This window comes from Humulus lupulus, chromosome 9, assembly GCF_963169125.1.
Source record: "Humulus lupulus chromosome 9, drHumLupu1.1, whole genome shotgun sequence".
NCBI lineage: Eukaryota > Viridiplantae > Streptophyta > Magnoliopsida > Rosales > Cannabaceae > Humulus > Humulus lupulus.
In genome coordinates this window covers 147132395-147151078 of record NC_084801.1, presented here as the reverse complement: position 1 = coordinate 147151078, position 18684 = coordinate 147132395, and the positions used below count along the sequence as shown (strand labels likewise).

Below are 18684 nucleotides of genomic sequence, written 5' to 3'. Positions count from 1 at the left end.
GGTACCCCACACATGATCTAGAACTTTCAGCAGTGGTTTTTGCACTGAAGGTGTGGTAGCACTACTTGCATGGTGAGAAGTTTGAGATATATACTGATCACAAGAGTTTGAAATACTTCTTCACCCAGAAGGACTTGAACATGAGGCAGAGGCGTTGGTTGGAGCTGGTGAAGGATTATGATTGTGAGATTCTTTATCACGCGGGGAAAGCCAATGTGGTGGCAGCTGCCTTAAGCTGGAAAGGTCCGGGACAGTTATACAGTGCAAGACAGATATCTACGGAGTTGACAGAGGATATGACTAAAGTAGGTATTGAGATAGTGGTGGGAAGTTAGCCAACATCACCCTGCAGTCGACTCTTTTAGAGAGGATCAAGGAGAAACAGTTGAGTGACCCACAGTTGGGAAAGATTAGAGGGGACGTCCTAGCTGGAGTGGCTAAGGACTATACAATGTCAGACATGAGTTTATTGAGGTTTAAGGATCCGGTTTGTGTTTCGATGGACACTGGGATGAGACGGGATATTACCCCTGATTCTCTACATCTAGGCACCACGAAGATGTACCAGGATCTAAAATCTTTATACTGGTGGCTTGGGATGAAGAGGGACGTGACTGAATACGTAGCAAAGTGCCTGGCCTGTCAGCAGGTCAAGGTAGAACATCAGAGACCAGCAGGGCTACTACAGCCTTTGGATATCCTAAAGTGGAAGTGGGAGGACATTAGGATGGATTTCGTGATGGGGTTGCTCAGGACAGTGGGCCAGCATGATTCAGTCTGGGTCATCGTGGACTGGTATACGAAGTCAGCTAACTTTTTACTAGTGAGGATGAACTACACAGTTGACCAGTATGCAGATCTCTATGTGAGAGAGATAGTGCGCATTCATAGGACTCCGAGGTCTGTCGTGTCAGATAGGGACCCTATATTTACTTCCAAGTTTTGAGGAAGTTTATAGAAGGCGATGGGTACACAATTGAAGTTAAGTACATCTTATCAGCCTCGGGCCGATGGTCAGTCTGAGAGGACTATCCATATATTGGAGGACATGCTGAGAGCATGTGTATTGGACTTTGAAGGGTCCTGGAGTAAATATTTGCCTCTGATAAAGTTTTCTTATAATAACGACTACCAGTCAACTATTGGAGTGACACCTTACGAGATGTTGTATGATAGGAAGTGTAGATCGCCCATTCTTTGGGATGAGATGGGTGAGAAAAAATATTTGCGTCCTAAGGAACTTCAAAGGACCACTAAGGCTATTGAAAAGATTAGAGCTCAGATGCTCGTGTCTCAGAGTAGACAAGAGTTATTCAGACCCAAAGTGGAGGAATGTGGAGTTCCAAGTGGGAGACTATGTCTTCCTTAGGGTTTCACCACTGGGAGGGGTGAAGAGATTTGGGAAAAGTGGCAAGTTGAGCCCCAAGTTTGTTGGACCATTTGAGATCCTGGAGAGGATCGGTCATGTAATGCCTCGAATTCTCCGATGTGGTTTAATGGCGGGATTAGTAGGCCAGGAGGGCCATACTTGTTTAATTATGCCATTAAATGATATTATGCATGTGTATGTGAATTATATTATAATATGATCTTAAATGCATGCATGTGAGTCCACATTTTTAATTACAGGGGTGTGATGGTAATTTGGCCCGTTGAGGGTATAATTATATATTTGTATGCATGTCGGTGATATGTTGTTGAGACCACATTATAATGTGGGTTTGTTCGAGCCATTCGACATGAGACGATCTTGGAATATTGATTAGCGGTCTAGTCACAACAGGTTTAAGTTCGGGACTCGGGTTGAGTCTCGGGGTGATTTCAATGATTAGAGCATTACCGGGAGTTAAAGGGTAACCGGATGTGAATTATTGGTGTTTGAGATTATCGAGAATAGAGGGAATTGGAGAGCGTTAATTATGATTAACGAGATAGGTGGAAAATACAAATTTTGCCCTTGGGAGCCTTTAGAAACTTTAAATTGACCTAGGGGTAAATGGTCATTTCACCCCTAGGATAGATATAAGCCATTTTTGGCTGAGGAAGAGGTAGAAAAACAGAGTAGGTTCTTGAAGCTTTCCCGTATCCTCTTTCTTCAGCTTTCCTTTGAGATTTTTGAACCATTCTTGAGGATCAAGCTTGGGAAGCAAGCCTTGGGAGTTTGGGAGTGTGTTCCTCCATTGAAGGGCTTCATAAGCTGAGCTTTGGGTAAGTTTCTAACCATAGAATTCTCTGGTTTGCCCTGTTTTAGTTTTGTATTACAGTTGAGATTTCTAGGTTGAGATCTTGGTTTTGTTGGGAGTTTTGGCTAGGGTTCCTATGGTTGGGATGTTTGGGGTATGTTGAGATGGTTTTTGGGTTCATTTGGCACCAAGAATAGGTTTTGGAAGCTTTGGAATCAGGTTGGAATCGAAGGAGATGAAGAAGGTCGGTTCAAGGGATTTTTGGTCTGGAGGTAGCGCTGTAGCGCCCACCCTTGGGCACTACAGCGCTACTCAGGAAGCAAATGGGCGTGTTGGGGGTTCTGAGTATAGCACTGGGGCGCTAGGGATCAGCGCTGTAGCGCTACTCTGTTCCTTCAAAGTCCCGTTTTGAGTGTTTTTGAGGGTTTTTGACTTGGGGTTTCAATCCTGAAGGCCCGGGATCGAATCTACTCACCGTGTGGGCATGTTTCGAGGTCCCGAGAGTGGTGCTTAGGTTAAAACCCTATCCATGTTGATTCTCATTAATTGAGGTTATAATTGGTTATGATTAGGTAACCGCTAAGGAAGCAAGAGTCGATCGTTCTCAGGAGTCGTTCTTATTATTATTTCTCCCTCGAACCAGAGGTAAGAAAATTGCACCCCATATGTGACATGCATGATTATTCTTGAGGCATGTTAATTGTGTACATGTGGACATGGATTGATTAATGAATGCTTAGCAAATCTTGCTCACTTGTGTATGGCACTGACTCATTAGTTAGAATTGGCAAAGGTGTCGGTATCAACTGTGAAGCTATGACTCATTAGTCAGGTTCGGTAGTGGTACCGGGCATTGGTCACACGGTGCTGACTCATAAGTCAGGACGGCCTTAGCGTGTTTAACGCAAGCCAATAAAGATTAGATCTAATTGATATCTACATTGGATGACTCAAAGAGCATTAATGCCGGACCGACCTCAAGTTCGATGAATACTATAAGCGCTTGTGTGGCTTACCCATCAGTCACTCATCTGATAAGTTAGAGACTTACCTATAAGTCTCTCATCTGTTTAAGGCTAGTGGCTTACCCAGCAGCCACTCTTTTTTTTTTAAATTAGTGACTTGCTTGTCTGTCACTCAGTATGGTTTTCTAGAACCTCAAGTGATATTCACTCATCTGTTTAAGAGCTATAAGCTCTGTGTGATTATAATGATAATCATTTGATAATGTTTATATACAATACTGCGTTTTCTTGCTGGGCTTTGGCTCATGGGTGCTATGTGGTGCAGGTAAAGGGAAAGAAAAGCTCACCCAGCCTTGAGTGGAGAGCTTAGGTGGTTATGTGTACATATGCGGCCGCTTGACCACCACGACCAAGGAGTTCTCAGGGGAACTAGGAGGTTTACTCTATTTTTGCCGCTTAGGTCGGCGGGTTTGTAATTTTGAGACAGTAATGACCTTTTTAAGTTGTAAATAACTTGTAAATGTTCTTGTGGGCCCATGAACGGTTTTATGCATATAATAAAACATATCCTTTCCTTTTTGTTGGTTTTTCACCTTAACCTGATAATAACACTTAGAACACGTTTTTAACCAAAGGACTCGGGTAGCGGGTCAAATTTCTGGTTCACCGTAACAGTTCTGGGGTAACCAGGGCGTTACAGGTCAGGTGGCCTATAGGTTGGCCTTACCTCCGGCATTGTCTAGTGTGCACAACGTACCTCATATATATTTTTTTGATGGAAAAAATGAATATATTGAACAAACCAGCAAGATTACAAACCAGCAAGCTTACAAACCAAGCACAAGGAGCCACACAAAAACAGAAACTAACTGAGAACTAGTCCCTAAAAAACAGCTCCTCACAGGACCTAAAAAAGACATAAACCAGCAAGAGAACAACTAAGCTCAAAAGCCAAATAAACACAATTACAACTGAGTAATAGTCTCTAAGAACGCCACCTCACTGGCTCTCACTTTCCGCTTAGTCAATCTGGCTAGTCTAGATCTAATACTGAACTTAATCAGCTGCATAACAGGACCAACAGCCAGAGATCTCATCTCAAACACACAAAGATTTCTATTTCTCCAAACCATGTAAACAGCAGCTGCTAATGCAGCAGCCAACACCTGATGCCTCAGACTCTTCAGCTTCCCACACATCCAGGTACACCAACTAGCATAAGTACTCGGCCATATATCCCTGCCCAACCAATCCAACAAATGATCCCTAAGCTGTTGAGAAAAGGGACAGTCAAAAAACAAGTGTGCATGAGATTCCTGTGCCAATTCACAGACAAGACACAGCAATGAAGGCAGCACCAAATTACACTGGTGCAACTTATCCCTAGTAAGAAGATGGCTGAGAGAAGCTTGCCATAGGATGAATCTATACTTCGGGACTGCCATAGAGCACCAAACCACATCAGCGAATTCAACTCTTTCCTTGTTAAGAAGGTTGTAATACAGCAACGTACCTCATATTTCCATGTTGAGGAAGTATGTATCAGATGAGACTCATGTTTTGAGTTACGAGGATCTGGAACTGGAGACAGATGTATCCTATGAGGAGCAACCAGTTCAGATTTTAGATGTAACACCCTGGATAACCAAGGTCGCTACACTGTGTGTTTATAGAGGTGCAAGACTTGCTAATTAAGTCATATAGTTGAAAATGTGACCATAAAGTTATAATTAGGTTAGGGTTAAAAGATTTTGGTCAAAAACATGAAATTTCTCATTAGAATAGACGTTTAACACATGGGATCCAAAAATAGGTTTTAAAGGACAGTTTACAAAAGTTTCAAAGTTTATGTACAATCACAAGCCACTTTAATGGCAAAATAGGCACTTTAGGTTCTCCTGTCCCTATATCATTCCTCGACCGTGGCGGCCAAATAGCTGACTATGTACATTCTGCCCCAGAGCTCTCCAACTTAGGACTGATCCAACCTTGCCTTTACCTACACCACGTAGTACCCGTGAGACAAGGCCCAACAAGAAAACCATAATGCATAGCATAAGCGACAATCAACAGACATATAATTCACAAATCACCAATCAGATACTCAGCAAGTCACATTATTCATATAATTAATGATACCAATCTGCAAACCAATAATCAATCATCCAGATAATAAACATGCCATAATCATCTGATTAAAAGAAATAAACATATCACATAATATCCAGGGTCGATACCCTTAGGCCACACCCTCTGCCTATTCTACTGACTCTGCCTCTCTTAGGCCAAGCTCAGTGATTATATACTTAACCTCGACTACTAGTGGCCGAGCCGCGTCCTGTGCGCAAATATAGATTCCGACACTGTTAGGCTGTTTATCTCATGTCCCCATGGCATAATACCATCATATGACATCACATGCAAGTATAGGGAACTCTTAGTCCCAACATAACCACATAACTGGGTGCAATTTTCTTACCTTTGATTCCAATTGCTTTGGTTAATGAAAACGACCCTCGAGCGCGATCCCGCCCGAGCCCTAACGTACACCTAGTCACAACTGCAAAGTAGAACCATCATTAAATCTTAATTCCTTAACCTAACTTTGGGTCCAATCCCAAGCCCTCGGGAAGCCCAATTCCACCAAACGGGTGGTGGAATCATCCCTCGAGCCCCAAGAAAAAACCCTAAGAAAATGTAAAGTCCCAGAATGTTTACTTAGTTAGCTAGATAGTTAGTAGTAGTTATAGTATTTTAGATTTCGTGGATTTTGGTTCAAACTGGGACTTAATTGGAAACTCATAACAACAATTATGGATTTTATAAGTTTAACCTATAGTTTAAGAATATTAATTATAACATAAGGTTTGATTAATATTGTTGGTCCTAAATATGATATTTATTATAACCTAAAGTTTAGATAGAGCCAATAAGAACATGACACTTGTCATAAGCATGATTATTAAGGAATTAAGTATTTTGATGATAAAATAAAGAAATATAAGCTTTAGTGCCTACCAGAAACTGTTAGGGTCGTATTATGACTCATTCAAAGCAGTTATCTCATTCAAATTATGCTGAAAAAGTGCAATTACGTGTTTAAAATATTTACGTATGCCGATATATCGCAGCATGGGAGTTGATATATCGCCTAACGGAGGATATGAAAAATACGTTGGCGTTGCACAAACGTACGAACGGAGCCTTGGGACTAGGGCAGAGTCGATATATCGCCATATAGGGGCGATATATCGCCCTTAGTGATATAATTTTTGAAACTTTTGTTTTTAAATTTAAAAATAAGGCCTAACTACTTAGACCTACCTCTGAATGTTTTTGACTGAGTCTTAAGCCTCTGATTGACGAATATTCAAACATTTTCAATTAATATTCATTATTTTTATTCAAATAAAAAAGGGGTTAGTTTCACTCCTTACCTCTATAAATAGAACCTAGTACCCAGCCATTCCTCTCATTCTTCAAGCTGTGATCAGAGTCTCCAAGGTGCTAGTGTTACCATAGAGTGATAAACACTTGGGTTGGGAAAAAGCTTTGTCATTCTTAAGCTTTATAAAATACTTGGGAAGTGAGGTTTAGGGTATTTTGGTAATGAATTTAGACCAATCCATAAGGTCAACTAAGGTATTCTTATTCTTTAAGTCCAGTTCTTTAAAATTCTTTAGTTTTCTTTAGTTTCTTTTATTCAGATCCTAACTTTTGGTTATTGGTTCTTGATTAGGTTCTTGAAACTTAAAGATCTTTCTTGGTAAGTTTCTTCTTGAAGGTTTAGTTTCCACATTTATTCTTTACTCTTTAGAAATACTCACCATTCTTATTGTTGGTTTTAGGAGTGTTCTAAGTCTCGCATTTGTTCTCAAATATCCCGGTTTTGGTAAGGAAAATAAGATAATTTTTTTTATATGCTTATATGTTATGATTATGCTATAATATGTTATGATATGATATGTAATGATATATATGTTTTTGGGGCTTATAGTTGCTTAAATAGCAAACCCCAATACTTTTATGTTTCTTGGGGCTTATAGTTGCTTAGCTAGCAAACCTCAATGTATTTTGAGGCTTATAGTTGCTTAGCTAGTAAACCCCAATGTTTACCATGTACATGGGTTATAATTGTGATATATGTTTTATAGTGTATGTTTTTGTTATAGTCATATGTTTATGTTTTATGTTTTATGTTATATGTGTTAATATATTTTCCTTACTGGGCATTAGGCTCATTCCTTTTTCTTTTAGTGTGATGCAAGAAACTAGATACGGAGGTGGGAGGATTCCTGGTGGCTTGACTTGTGTATTGAGGATGAATGGAATGAATGGGCTGCGAGTCAATCGAGGATGACGTTATTTTTAGTTTTTTTAAATTATATTTTTATGTATTTTTCGCATTTAGTATTGTAAACAATCTTCTTTAGCTTAAAATTATGTTTTATATTTTAAACAATGGGTATCCATACCAAAATTCTATTTTACTTTGTAATTTCCAAAATATTATGTTGAAGTTTTAATAAAGTCATTATTATTTCTTATGTATATGTTCTACAAAGTAATAGCTATGTTTAGTAGTTCTAATGGTCTAAGGTCTTAGAATAGTTGGGTCATTACTAAAACCCATTTCTGGAGGCAGGGTAGCGCTACAACGCCACAAGGAGGGCGCTATAGCGCTACAAGCAGAGAAAAACGCCCCCCAGAAAGCCAAGCATAGCGCTGTAGCGCTCTAATGCTAGCGCTACAAACAGCACCAACAACCCTCTGAGTTTTTCCTTCGAATTTCCTCGAGCCAAAACTCCATTAATCCCCTCCAAACCTCAACCACCTTCAAATTAAGCCTACCATCCACTACATCTCATCAAACATGGCCTAACAACATCAAACTTGCCCACATGCACCATCAAACACAGAAAACCAAGATTGAGCTTGAAGCTCAAGAACTTAAACAGAAAACCCAGAAATTCAAATGATCAAGCCCATAAATTATTACCTTTAATGGAGAATCCGACCCTAGGTTGCCTTCTCTGCCCTTCCAGCCTTTAGTTCCTCAAGTTCCCAAGCTCAAATCCTTGAATTCCCATCCAAAGTTCAGATTCAAAGATCAAACATAACAAAATTCAGCCATAAAAAAAAACTAGAAACCTTACCTTAATTGGACACTAACTTCAGCTGAATCTTCTAGCTCCACCAAGAACCAAGTCCCAAGCTCTAGCCTAAACCTCCTCTGAGTTTACAACTTCAAATTTCAGAAGAAAGGGTGAAGGGAGAAGAAACCGTGTGGGAGAACAAGGAGTCTCTGTTTTCTTCTTTCTTTCTTTCCTTTAGTTTCTATTATTTTCTACAACTTCCACTAAGTCTAAAAAAAAACAGAATAACCCTTATCCCCTTTTAACCATCAAATGACCATTTTTCCCTCCCAAATAAACCTAAGTCTTTAAACATTCTAAGGACATTTTGGTCATTTGCTCCCAATTCCTGCTAATTCCTAAAGTGTTCATAATATTTACCACTTAATTCCCATCATCTAATTAATCACCAATTATTTTCCCCAAGGTATAAAAATCTCCAATATATTTCCTTGATTCCCAAAAAAAATACCCCCAGGCTTCCTCGAGCCGGGTATAAACCTCACTGTGACTATTTCGCTAAACCGCTCACTAGGATCGCTTCGAGCCACAAGCTGCAAATATATCCACATAACAATGTAGTCTCAACAATTTATCACATATCTTCGCATTTATGCCCTCGGGCCAAAGTTACAGATACGCCCCTATAATCTAAACAGGGCCTACATGCATACTAATACTCATAATCATACATCTCATATATCCATATAATCATATAAGCATGCTTATCACATAACCATGCATTTAAACATTTAAATCACACATAAACCAATTATGCTCTTCTGACACACTAATCAAGGCCCTTAAGCCTTATTAGTAATTTTTGGGTCGTTACATTAGACAGGAAGGACAAGATCTTGAGGAACAAGACTATACCTTTGGTTAAGGTATTATGGAGGAACATCAAGGTCGAGGAAGCGATCTGGGAACTAGAGTTAGATATGCGGGATCAGTATCCAGAGTTGTTCAGGTAAAATTTTGAGGACGAAATTCCTATAAGGAGGGATAGTTGTAACATCCCAAATTAACTAATAAGGCTTTGGGCCTTGATTAGGGGGCAGGATGGAAAATTATTTGAGTATATGTGATTTAATTATGAAATATGTGTTTATGTGATATATATGTGTATCATTATATGATTACATGAGTTATATTATAATATGACTAGATATACATGTTTATGTGTATTAAATATGCATGTGGGCCTGTTTCTTATTAGAATGACAATTTTTGTAATTTGGTTAGTTACAGATATATTTGGAATATATGTGCATATATGTGATATATGTGTGATACCACATTATTATGTGGATATATTTGGGTTACTCAGCACGAGGCGATCGTAGGGAGAAAGTTAGCGGGAGAGTCACAATGAGACCAAATACCCGACTCGGGGTGAGTCAATGGGTATTTTGGGTGTTTAGTATATTATCGAGATATCGGGTAATGAGAATAAATATTTAAGGATATATTCGAAATTAGTGAGATTAGGAAGGAATGTCAAGAATTTTGACCATTTTAACCTCAGAGACGTTTTTGGTACCCCGAGCCTCGGAATTTGCTTAAGGTTACTTGAACCCCAAGTAAACCACACAAAATTAGAAAAACACTTAGAACTCTTATCAGCTTTGTCTCTCACTCGTGCACACACACTCTCTCTCAATTCCTTGGAATTTCTTGCGATCTAAGGGGAATTGAAGCTAGCTTAGGCTTAGGATTGCTTGGGGAAAGGCTTAGCATCGTTTTGGGGAGCAGATGTATCGATTTCTAGCCTTAGTTCCTTATGTCTTCTCTGGTTTTAGTTGAGTTTTAGAGTTTTGAAAACTCAAATCTGAATTTGGTTTTGTGATGGGTTTTAAGCTTGTTTTTGGGGATGGTTTTGAGGCTTATGAAGTGCTGAGTTGATTAGGAACTTTATTTTTGAGATTTGGCTATGTTTGGTTGGGTTTTTGGTGAGTTTTGGCTTGAAGAAAATGGGGAAAAAACTGGATTTTCATGTTGGGCCGCGACCCTCTTGAACGAAGGGAGAAGGAGGTGTTGAACCTCCATTTGAGCCGGGACGCTAGTAGGGGTGGGCCGCGGTGCGTGTGTCCAAAGGAGAGCCCTTGGGATTTTTGAATAGGGGCGAGCCGTGGTTCTTGGGCCTTGGGCTGCGATGCTTGAAGGAATTTTGAGCCCCGAGAAGGTTTTGAGTGCGAGAACTCAGACTTAGGAGCTCATGATTGATTCTACTACCCATTTTAGTATAATTCGACGTCCCGGAGGCTAGGACTCGGTTCGGAAGCCTTTACTCGCTCGTTATTGACAAGATTCTATATTATGGTTGTGATTAGGTTATTGTTAGGGGCTCGGAACTGGGATCGTGCACGAGGGTCGTTCTTAGTATACATTGCACTCGGACCTGAGGTAAGAAAACTGCACCCAGTACGTGTTAAATGTGATTATCTGCGTGACTAAGGCTCACCCCATTAAGGAACATGGTTATTACTGTGTTTGTATTTAATTGGCTGAGATATATGATTAATATGTATGCATACTTGTATTATTTGAAGTATGCTTATCTGTATAAGGTTATCTATTTATCTGGTTGTCTGAATATCTGATTAAGGCATTGACTTATTAGTCAAGGGCGGCAACAACATTGTGCGCTGGTCAAGAGGCTTAAGCCTAATCAGGGACGTACTATTATGTTGACTGGCCCTATGGTCGTTTGGAAAAACAAAGTGATTGGCTAGCTCAATGACTAGTTACTCAGAGTTAGGGAAAAGGGCCCCAAGTGACTCTATGGTCACTTAGCTTGGGCATAGAGCCCTGGGTGGACTCTATTGTCATCTATTTAAAGCAGCAGGCCCCAGAATGATCCTATAATCATTTATTTGTAATTGTATACCTGCATGAGTAGTTTATTACTGCTAGGCATGCTAGATATGATCCTATAATCATTTATTTGTAATTGTATACATGCATGAGTATGTTATTACTGCTGGGCATGCTAGATATGCATTTGGAATCTGTATTTACTGTTCATGAACATGTTTAAGTTTTCTTGCTAATCCTCGGCTCACGGGTGCTATGTGGTGCAGGTAAGGGGAAAGGGAAGCTCGACCTGCCATGAGTTGGAGAGCTTTGGTGGCGACATGTACATATGCGGTTGCTCGACCACCACGGCCGAGGGTTTCTCAGAGGAACTAGGGGTCAAACCCTATTTTGCCGCTTAGGTCGACTGGTTGTAACTTTTGAACTGTATTAACCTTTTAAACGCTATTTTAGGATCCCATGTATGAACGTAAATATTTTAATGAAATTGTTATTCTTTCTTAACCAAAAATTTTAAACCCTAATCCTTGTTATTAACCTTAGTTACACATTTATAACCAAGAGACTTGATTAGCAAGTCTGGCACTATTTAAATTCTTGTTGAGATTTGTTATATATAATGGTTAAGTAGTATTACACAAGGTGATGTAAAACACTTAACGATTTTCACTTAAGTTGAAGTGAAAATATGAGTTTTTGTTGCAGGCATTAATAATTGAATTTTATGGGTTGAAAGTGATACAATGAGGTATCTAAGCTTACCCTAAAAGTTTGGAATCATTTTGAGGTCATTAAGGGTGATTTTGGGCATCCTAGGCAGTGGGGAGATGACATGTTGCAACCTAGGTGGCTGTAACGCCCTGCTTACCCCAGGACAGTTACTGTGTACGATGAACCGTGAATTTAACTCGCTACTCGAGTTCTTTGGTTAAAAACGTGCTTCTAGGTGTTATTAATAGGGTAAGGTGGAAAACCAATCAAAAGGAAATGATATATTTTATTTAAAACATAAAACTGTTCATGGGCCCATCAAAACATTTACAAGTTATTTACAACTCAAAGTGGTCATTACAGTTTAAATTTACAACCCGTCGACCTAAGCGGCAAAAATAGGGTAAACCCCCTAGTTCCTCTGAGAACTCCTTGGCCGTGGTGGTCAAGCGGCCGCAAATGTACACATCACCACCTAAGCTCTCCACTCAAGGCTGGGTGAGCTTTTCTTTCCCTTTACCTGCACCACATAGCACCCATGAGCCAAAGCTCAGCAAGAAAACACAATATTGCATGAATATAATATCAACAATGATCATAATAATCATCCAGGACTTTCAGTCCAAATTAGAGGAGTGACAATTAGAAAAGTCACTAAAGTGGGTTCCGTTCCCATTAGCCATGTGACGATAGGGTCACCTGGGCTTTACAAATAAGTGATCCTTTCACTAGCTTATCAAGATAGGTGCTCGATGAACTAGTCACCAATATAACCTACCGCATGACCATAAAGTCACAACCATGAGATTCCGCTCCCTAGCCACGTGATAAGCAGTCACCTAGGCCTTTGGCCCTGGCTCTGAGTAACTAGTCCTAGACTAGTCAAGCGCTTATAATTTTCATCGACCTTAGGGTCGGTCCAACATTAATGCTCCTAGAGTCATTCAATGCTGATATCGATTAGATCTAATCTTTTATCGGCTCTGCGTTCACGACGCTTATGCCGTTTCTGACTCTCAGGTCAGTAATACGCGACCAGTGTTGTTTCCGAATAATCAGTGCTATTCACAGATAAGCAAGATTTGCTAAGCATTCAATATTCAATCCATGTCAACATTTAAACATTCAACATGCCTCATTAACAACCACGCATGTCATATACACAGGGTGCAATTTTCTTACCTCTGATTCGAGCGAGAATGAATAAAAGAACAACCCTTGAGAACGATCAACCCCTAAGTCCTTTAGCGGTCACCTAGTCATAACCAAATATGGGATACCATCAATAAATTGAATAACAAAGGTTCCCGAACCAAGATCTAGCCTCCGGGAGATCGAATCCCACTAATCTGGGTAGTAGGAACGATCCCGAGGCCTAAAACTGAGTTCCCATGATCAAAACACCCAATTGGCCTCAAAAACCTCCATGAGTCGCGACCCCCAGCCACACCAGGAGCAAGCGCCGTGGTGTCCACTACTCAGTGCCGCGGCCCCCAACACACACAAACCTCACCTCCTTCAGCATCGAGCTTGGGCGGCGGCGCCCAAGAGCAAGGCCGCGACCCCACCTGGGAAACCTGCCATAACTCCGTTTTCTCCCATTTTAAACCTTCCAAAAACATACCTAAACATCTCCAAATCCAAAAATCAAATTTCCCAAACTTCCCAATGATCCAAAATCATCAAATCTCGAGGCTCAAACGAATCAAAAACTCATCGATACACAAAATCCAAATCAAAGCTTAGAAACTCTAAAACTCAAAACTTAAAGCTTGAATTACCTTTGATTGGGTTGTTTCTTGTTAAATCCTTCAGTCAAGAAGCTTCTAATCTTTTCTAGGATTGCTATGCCTCGATCCTCGCTTGATTCCGACTCCTGGAACTCAAGATTCCTTCGAAATTACCACGAACGTCACAAAGGTTAACGGGAGAGAGAAAAAGTGTTTTAAACGTACTGTTCCTTCTGACAGACTACTTCAGGCTTAAGTAACCTCAAATAAAACCTAATGCTCGGGGTCCCAAAAACATCCCCGGGGGCAAAATAGTCAAAACTCCCAGAATTTCCTCCTGATCTCAATAACTCCCAATAAATCATCAAATAAGCATTCCCATTATCCATATCCCAATAATTGATCCCGTTATGACAAAACTGCTAATTTACCACATAAGACCGTCTCATGCCGAATAGCTCGAATATATCTCCATAATAATGGGATCTCATCCATAACTCACAATATGCACCAAAATACACAAATATGCCCTCAACGGGCAAAATTACCAAAATGCCCTAATAATCAAATGTGGACCCACATGCATGCATTTAACATCATATTATAATATAATTCACATAAACATGCATATAATCATTTAATGGCATAATTAAACAATTATGGCCCTCCTGGCCTACTAATCCAGCCATTAAACTGCATTAGGGATTTCGGGGCATTACAGTGGCAATGATAACTCTTGAATAAAGAATTATTTTTTATACTTTTAAGCTTATAAATATAGAATTAGGAAGAGTGATGTTTGCTTTTTGTTGTTATTTTTAGTTAGTTTCTTTTCCTTTTTGTGTGTGTTATGAGTTTATGGTGTCTTGTTAGTTTTTAAGAGCTGAAAGTAGGAAAATGATTAATTTTATGCATAAATTATCCAAGGAAAAAGATGAAAAGAAAATTGGTTTCTAAGTTGTTTTGTTTGTACTGAAATTTCAGATTTTGCTGGAGCATTTTCATTAAGATTCAAGTGGGAGATTTCATCATACGAAGAAGAGACACTTGACATGTCATTAATTGAGTTGACAATGAGTAATGAGGTGGAAAAAATCAAAGGCAGTGAGCTGCATTTTAGATAAAGACAACCACCATTTTAGAGGGAGAAGGATTAAGTTGCCATTGTAGATAGAGGAAGTAGAGAAATCAAGAAAAATAAAAAAAAAATTCCAAGCTTGAGGAGGAGAATCCAAGGAAGAGGAGGAATACAAGATTATTGATTCATCATCTTTGGCTTGTTTTCTCCTCTTTAATCTTATTTAGTTTGTAATTTCTATCTTTTGTTATTTAATACCCATGTGCATATTTGATTTTGGATTTGTGTTCTTGAATTTAGATATGAACTAAAACATTTTGATACTTTAATTATTAATGAACTCCATATCTTAGTTTTCAATTTCTCTCACTTTATTTTAGCAAAAATATTCATTGTTCATTCAAGTGTGATTAATGATGAATTATTGTTGTTGTTTAGCCATCAATGACAAGATGATTAGTTATATTTGTGTTGGGAAGTTTGAATATAATGAAGGAACTTGAATGACACAAGTAGATAATCTTGTTAGATTATGTTTTGTGAATAACATAGGAATGTGTTATTTACCTTGTGTAGCAATTGTGAATTGAAGTTTGAAATTGAATTCTTAAACTTGATTGACATATGAATATGTTTAATTAGGTGAAATAATTAATATCATAGGATTTGGGAAAGTTCTATGAACTTATTTTGAATTCTTGTTAACTTTGGGAATTTTGCTGTAGCAAACGTTACAGATTACTTGATATAGAAGAATTTAATAGTTCAAGCCCATTTCACCAAATTGAATTTCTCTTGCTTTTAAATTGCCATCTTAGTTTATTTCAAGTATTTTCAATTTATTTTTCACCACTATTAAATTGTTTGATAATTGATTTGCACACAATTATTTGTTATTTTAATCCCCGTGGAGACGATACTCAATTTATCATTATATTACTTGTTTTGTGACTGTGTACACTTGTGCATTATTGATCAAATTATATTACAATAGGCGACATGTCACTACAAAGCTGAAAATCCAAAACCAAGACAGATGACATGCGACATGTGGCCGGGGCTATCTGGGAAAGTCTAATTTTGGCTCCAAAATGACGTGCTTAAAAACTCTAATCATATTGGTTAAACTTAATGATAGTATCTACACTATAAAATTGTACATTAGGTTATGCCTATAATCATTAAAATTTTAAGATATTAATAATTTAATTTATTTTTTCTTCTTAGATTTTCAATTAATGAAATAATAATATATTTTTAATCAATTAAAATTATTACAATAGGTTTTTTATGCTTAAATTAGGAATTAATTTTTTTCTATATTAGATATATTATGTAATCAAAATAAGAAATATTTTAGTAATATTGAAAATAAAAAAGGGTATAATTGAAATTGAATTGCATTTTAAGAGAGTCATAATGTAAAATTACCTATTGGAATTATTGACGAGTTAAACTTATAAGGGAAATCACCTATTTGAATAAAATTTATAATTTTTTTGTCAAATTAAAACTCATAAATATAACACAATCAATTAAAAAAAAAATACTGCTCATTGCATTAAATATTTTTGTTACGTAAACAAATAATATAAGTGATCCGAAAATTTTAAAAGAAAATACTACAAATAGTAATTTTTCTTATTTAAGTATTACAACAATAACAAATTGGTTCTACGTTGATTCCTAGGTCTATTTATTTTTTGTTCTTTTAATATAGAGGCTAGATTAATCCACATCTCAAAACTTTTTTTTTTTTTTTGAAATCAACATCTCAAAACCTTTTTAAGTCCAATAGTTGATTATTTCTAAACTCCTATTTAAAGTTTAGATGCAACACTATACTGTGACTATTTTCTAAGGCCTTGTTTTTCGACATTGGATTTTAGTAAGAAGAAATTTGATGAGGGAAAATTTTAAAGAAAAAATGGAGGAAAATGTTTTCCATAAATTTGATAAGAGATTTTTTTTAATATTGTTTTTTGTAGATATTTATCATTGTTGTAAATTTTAAAAAGATTATATTATATTTAAGTTTTAATTTTTCTAGAAATTTTTTTAATTTATTGATTCAATTCAAATATGAGAAAATGAAATCTTTTGAATTTCATTTTTTGCCTCGTATCTTTAATTGATAAAATGATATATTTTATTTTATTTTTTAAAAAAAACTTCTCCAATAATGTACTAAATAATGTGTCAAAATGAATCCATACTAAAAATTATGCTAAATGTATCATAACAATAAGTATATATTTTTTTAAATTACAATATTAACATTAAACATTGCAAAAGCACAATTACAAAGTGTTTATTTAACCTTTTTTTTGTCTCATGAATTCATCATATGGTAGAAAAAAATATAGTTGCAAAATTCAACTCCTTATACACTACTAATAAAAGTTATAGGACCTCCAACCATACACATTCATTATCGAAAATGGTAGAACTATTGTTAATTATTATATGGACCAAGTGACAAGTTTGATTCTTTAGGACTGCACTAGTAAACCACACATGATTATGCTCACTTTTTTTTTGTTGCTTTTTTTACCTTCTGTATTATTTTTTGAAATCAAAACTATGTTATCAATCCATAATAAATTTTGGGAACGACTGTAATCTCACACGTGAAAGTTATAATTCAAAATAGTTTAGGGTTGCCAAAATTGATAAAAATGAAAGAACGACAAACATACAATGAACATAAAGTAAAAAAATACTAAGATTATAACTTCCACCCGTAGATAAATTTAGGGGTGTTCGTGGTGCGGTTGGTGCGATTTTTCTCTAATTTTTTGGACCGCACCACATATGCGATTTGAACAATTTTCCAAACTGCAACACGCACCGCATAAACTGCACCGCAAAAATGCAGTGTGGTGCAATGCGATTTTGACGGTTTATACATATCGCCAAATAATTTAACAACTAAATATTATAATTAAGAAAAATTCATAATAAATCTCATAACCATAGAGTGTTTAACAAAATAATTAAATGTACAACAAACTAATAAACTTTAAGCAAAACAATAAAAATATAACAAACTAATAACAAATAAAAAATATAATATAAAAATGAATATTATTTTAAATAATGATGAATATATTTAGATTGAAGTATAATATGTATTAGCATCCTATGAAATATATTATATTTATTTCTAGATATTATGTATATTATATTATACTATATAAATATTTATATATTAACTTTAAATGTAATAAAATTAAAAAAAATTAATATATATAATGATGCGGTGCAATTTGAACCACATTTATAAAATTTAAAACTGCAAACCGCACCGCGAAGGGTTCTAAACCGCAAATTGCGGTACGGTATAGACAGTTTTATGAACACCCCTACATTAACTAGAGCACGCAGTACAGTCCCACATAAAAAAAATGTGTCGTACTATAGTCGTTCCCGTAAATTTAGGGTAAAAAAGTGACCATGTGAATTCAAGCACTTTAAGAGCTTGTACCAAGTCCAAGATGGTTTCCCACAAATATAGATTTATTAGTTCGTGTTTAGCTGTCTTCAACCACACATAATTTTACTAGTTTTTTTTTTGGCCATTAAATCTCAAGACTTCTAATTATTTAGCCCCATTCAACCCAAAGGATAGAACGACAAGAAGGGTTACGCAAATACCCACAATCAAGTTTACAAAGCAGATTTATTCAAAAAAAAAAAAAAAGTTTACAAAGCAGTTATTATAAATTATCCAACAGTCTAATAATTAAAAACCCAACTAGTCAACATTCATGTAAAGTTAGTTGTGTTCCATGAGAGTTGTATAAAAGGTTATCTAGAGAAAAGAAGGTTGATCTTGAGGAAGAAACTTCTGCGGTCCCACATCTCAACCATGCTCCATAGATGGCTGTTTTTGTTCTTGCAAAGAAAATAAAAACAAGGAAATAAAGAACTCAAAAATTCTATCATATTCAAATAACAAAATCTAGGAGACTGAGAAAATCCTAAAAATATTTTTAACTCGATCAATGTTAAAGCTATAATTCACACAAATCCAAAATAATAAAGCTAATAATAAGATGAACT

At 36.8% G+C, this 18684-nt stretch overlaps 1 protein-coding gene across 1 annotated transcript; it reads right to left on the bottom strand.

Annotated features, from left to right (window-relative positions):
* Positions 1-4113: 4113 nt before the first annotated feature.
* LOC133800150 (uncharacterized) lies at positions 4114-4593 on the bottom strand. Its single transcript, XM_062238112.1, has one exon. The coding sequence runs from the start codon at positions 4591-4593 to the stop codon at positions 4114-4116; it is 480 nt and encodes a 159-aa protein (XP_062094096.1).
* Positions 4594-18684: the final 14091 nt, after the last annotated feature.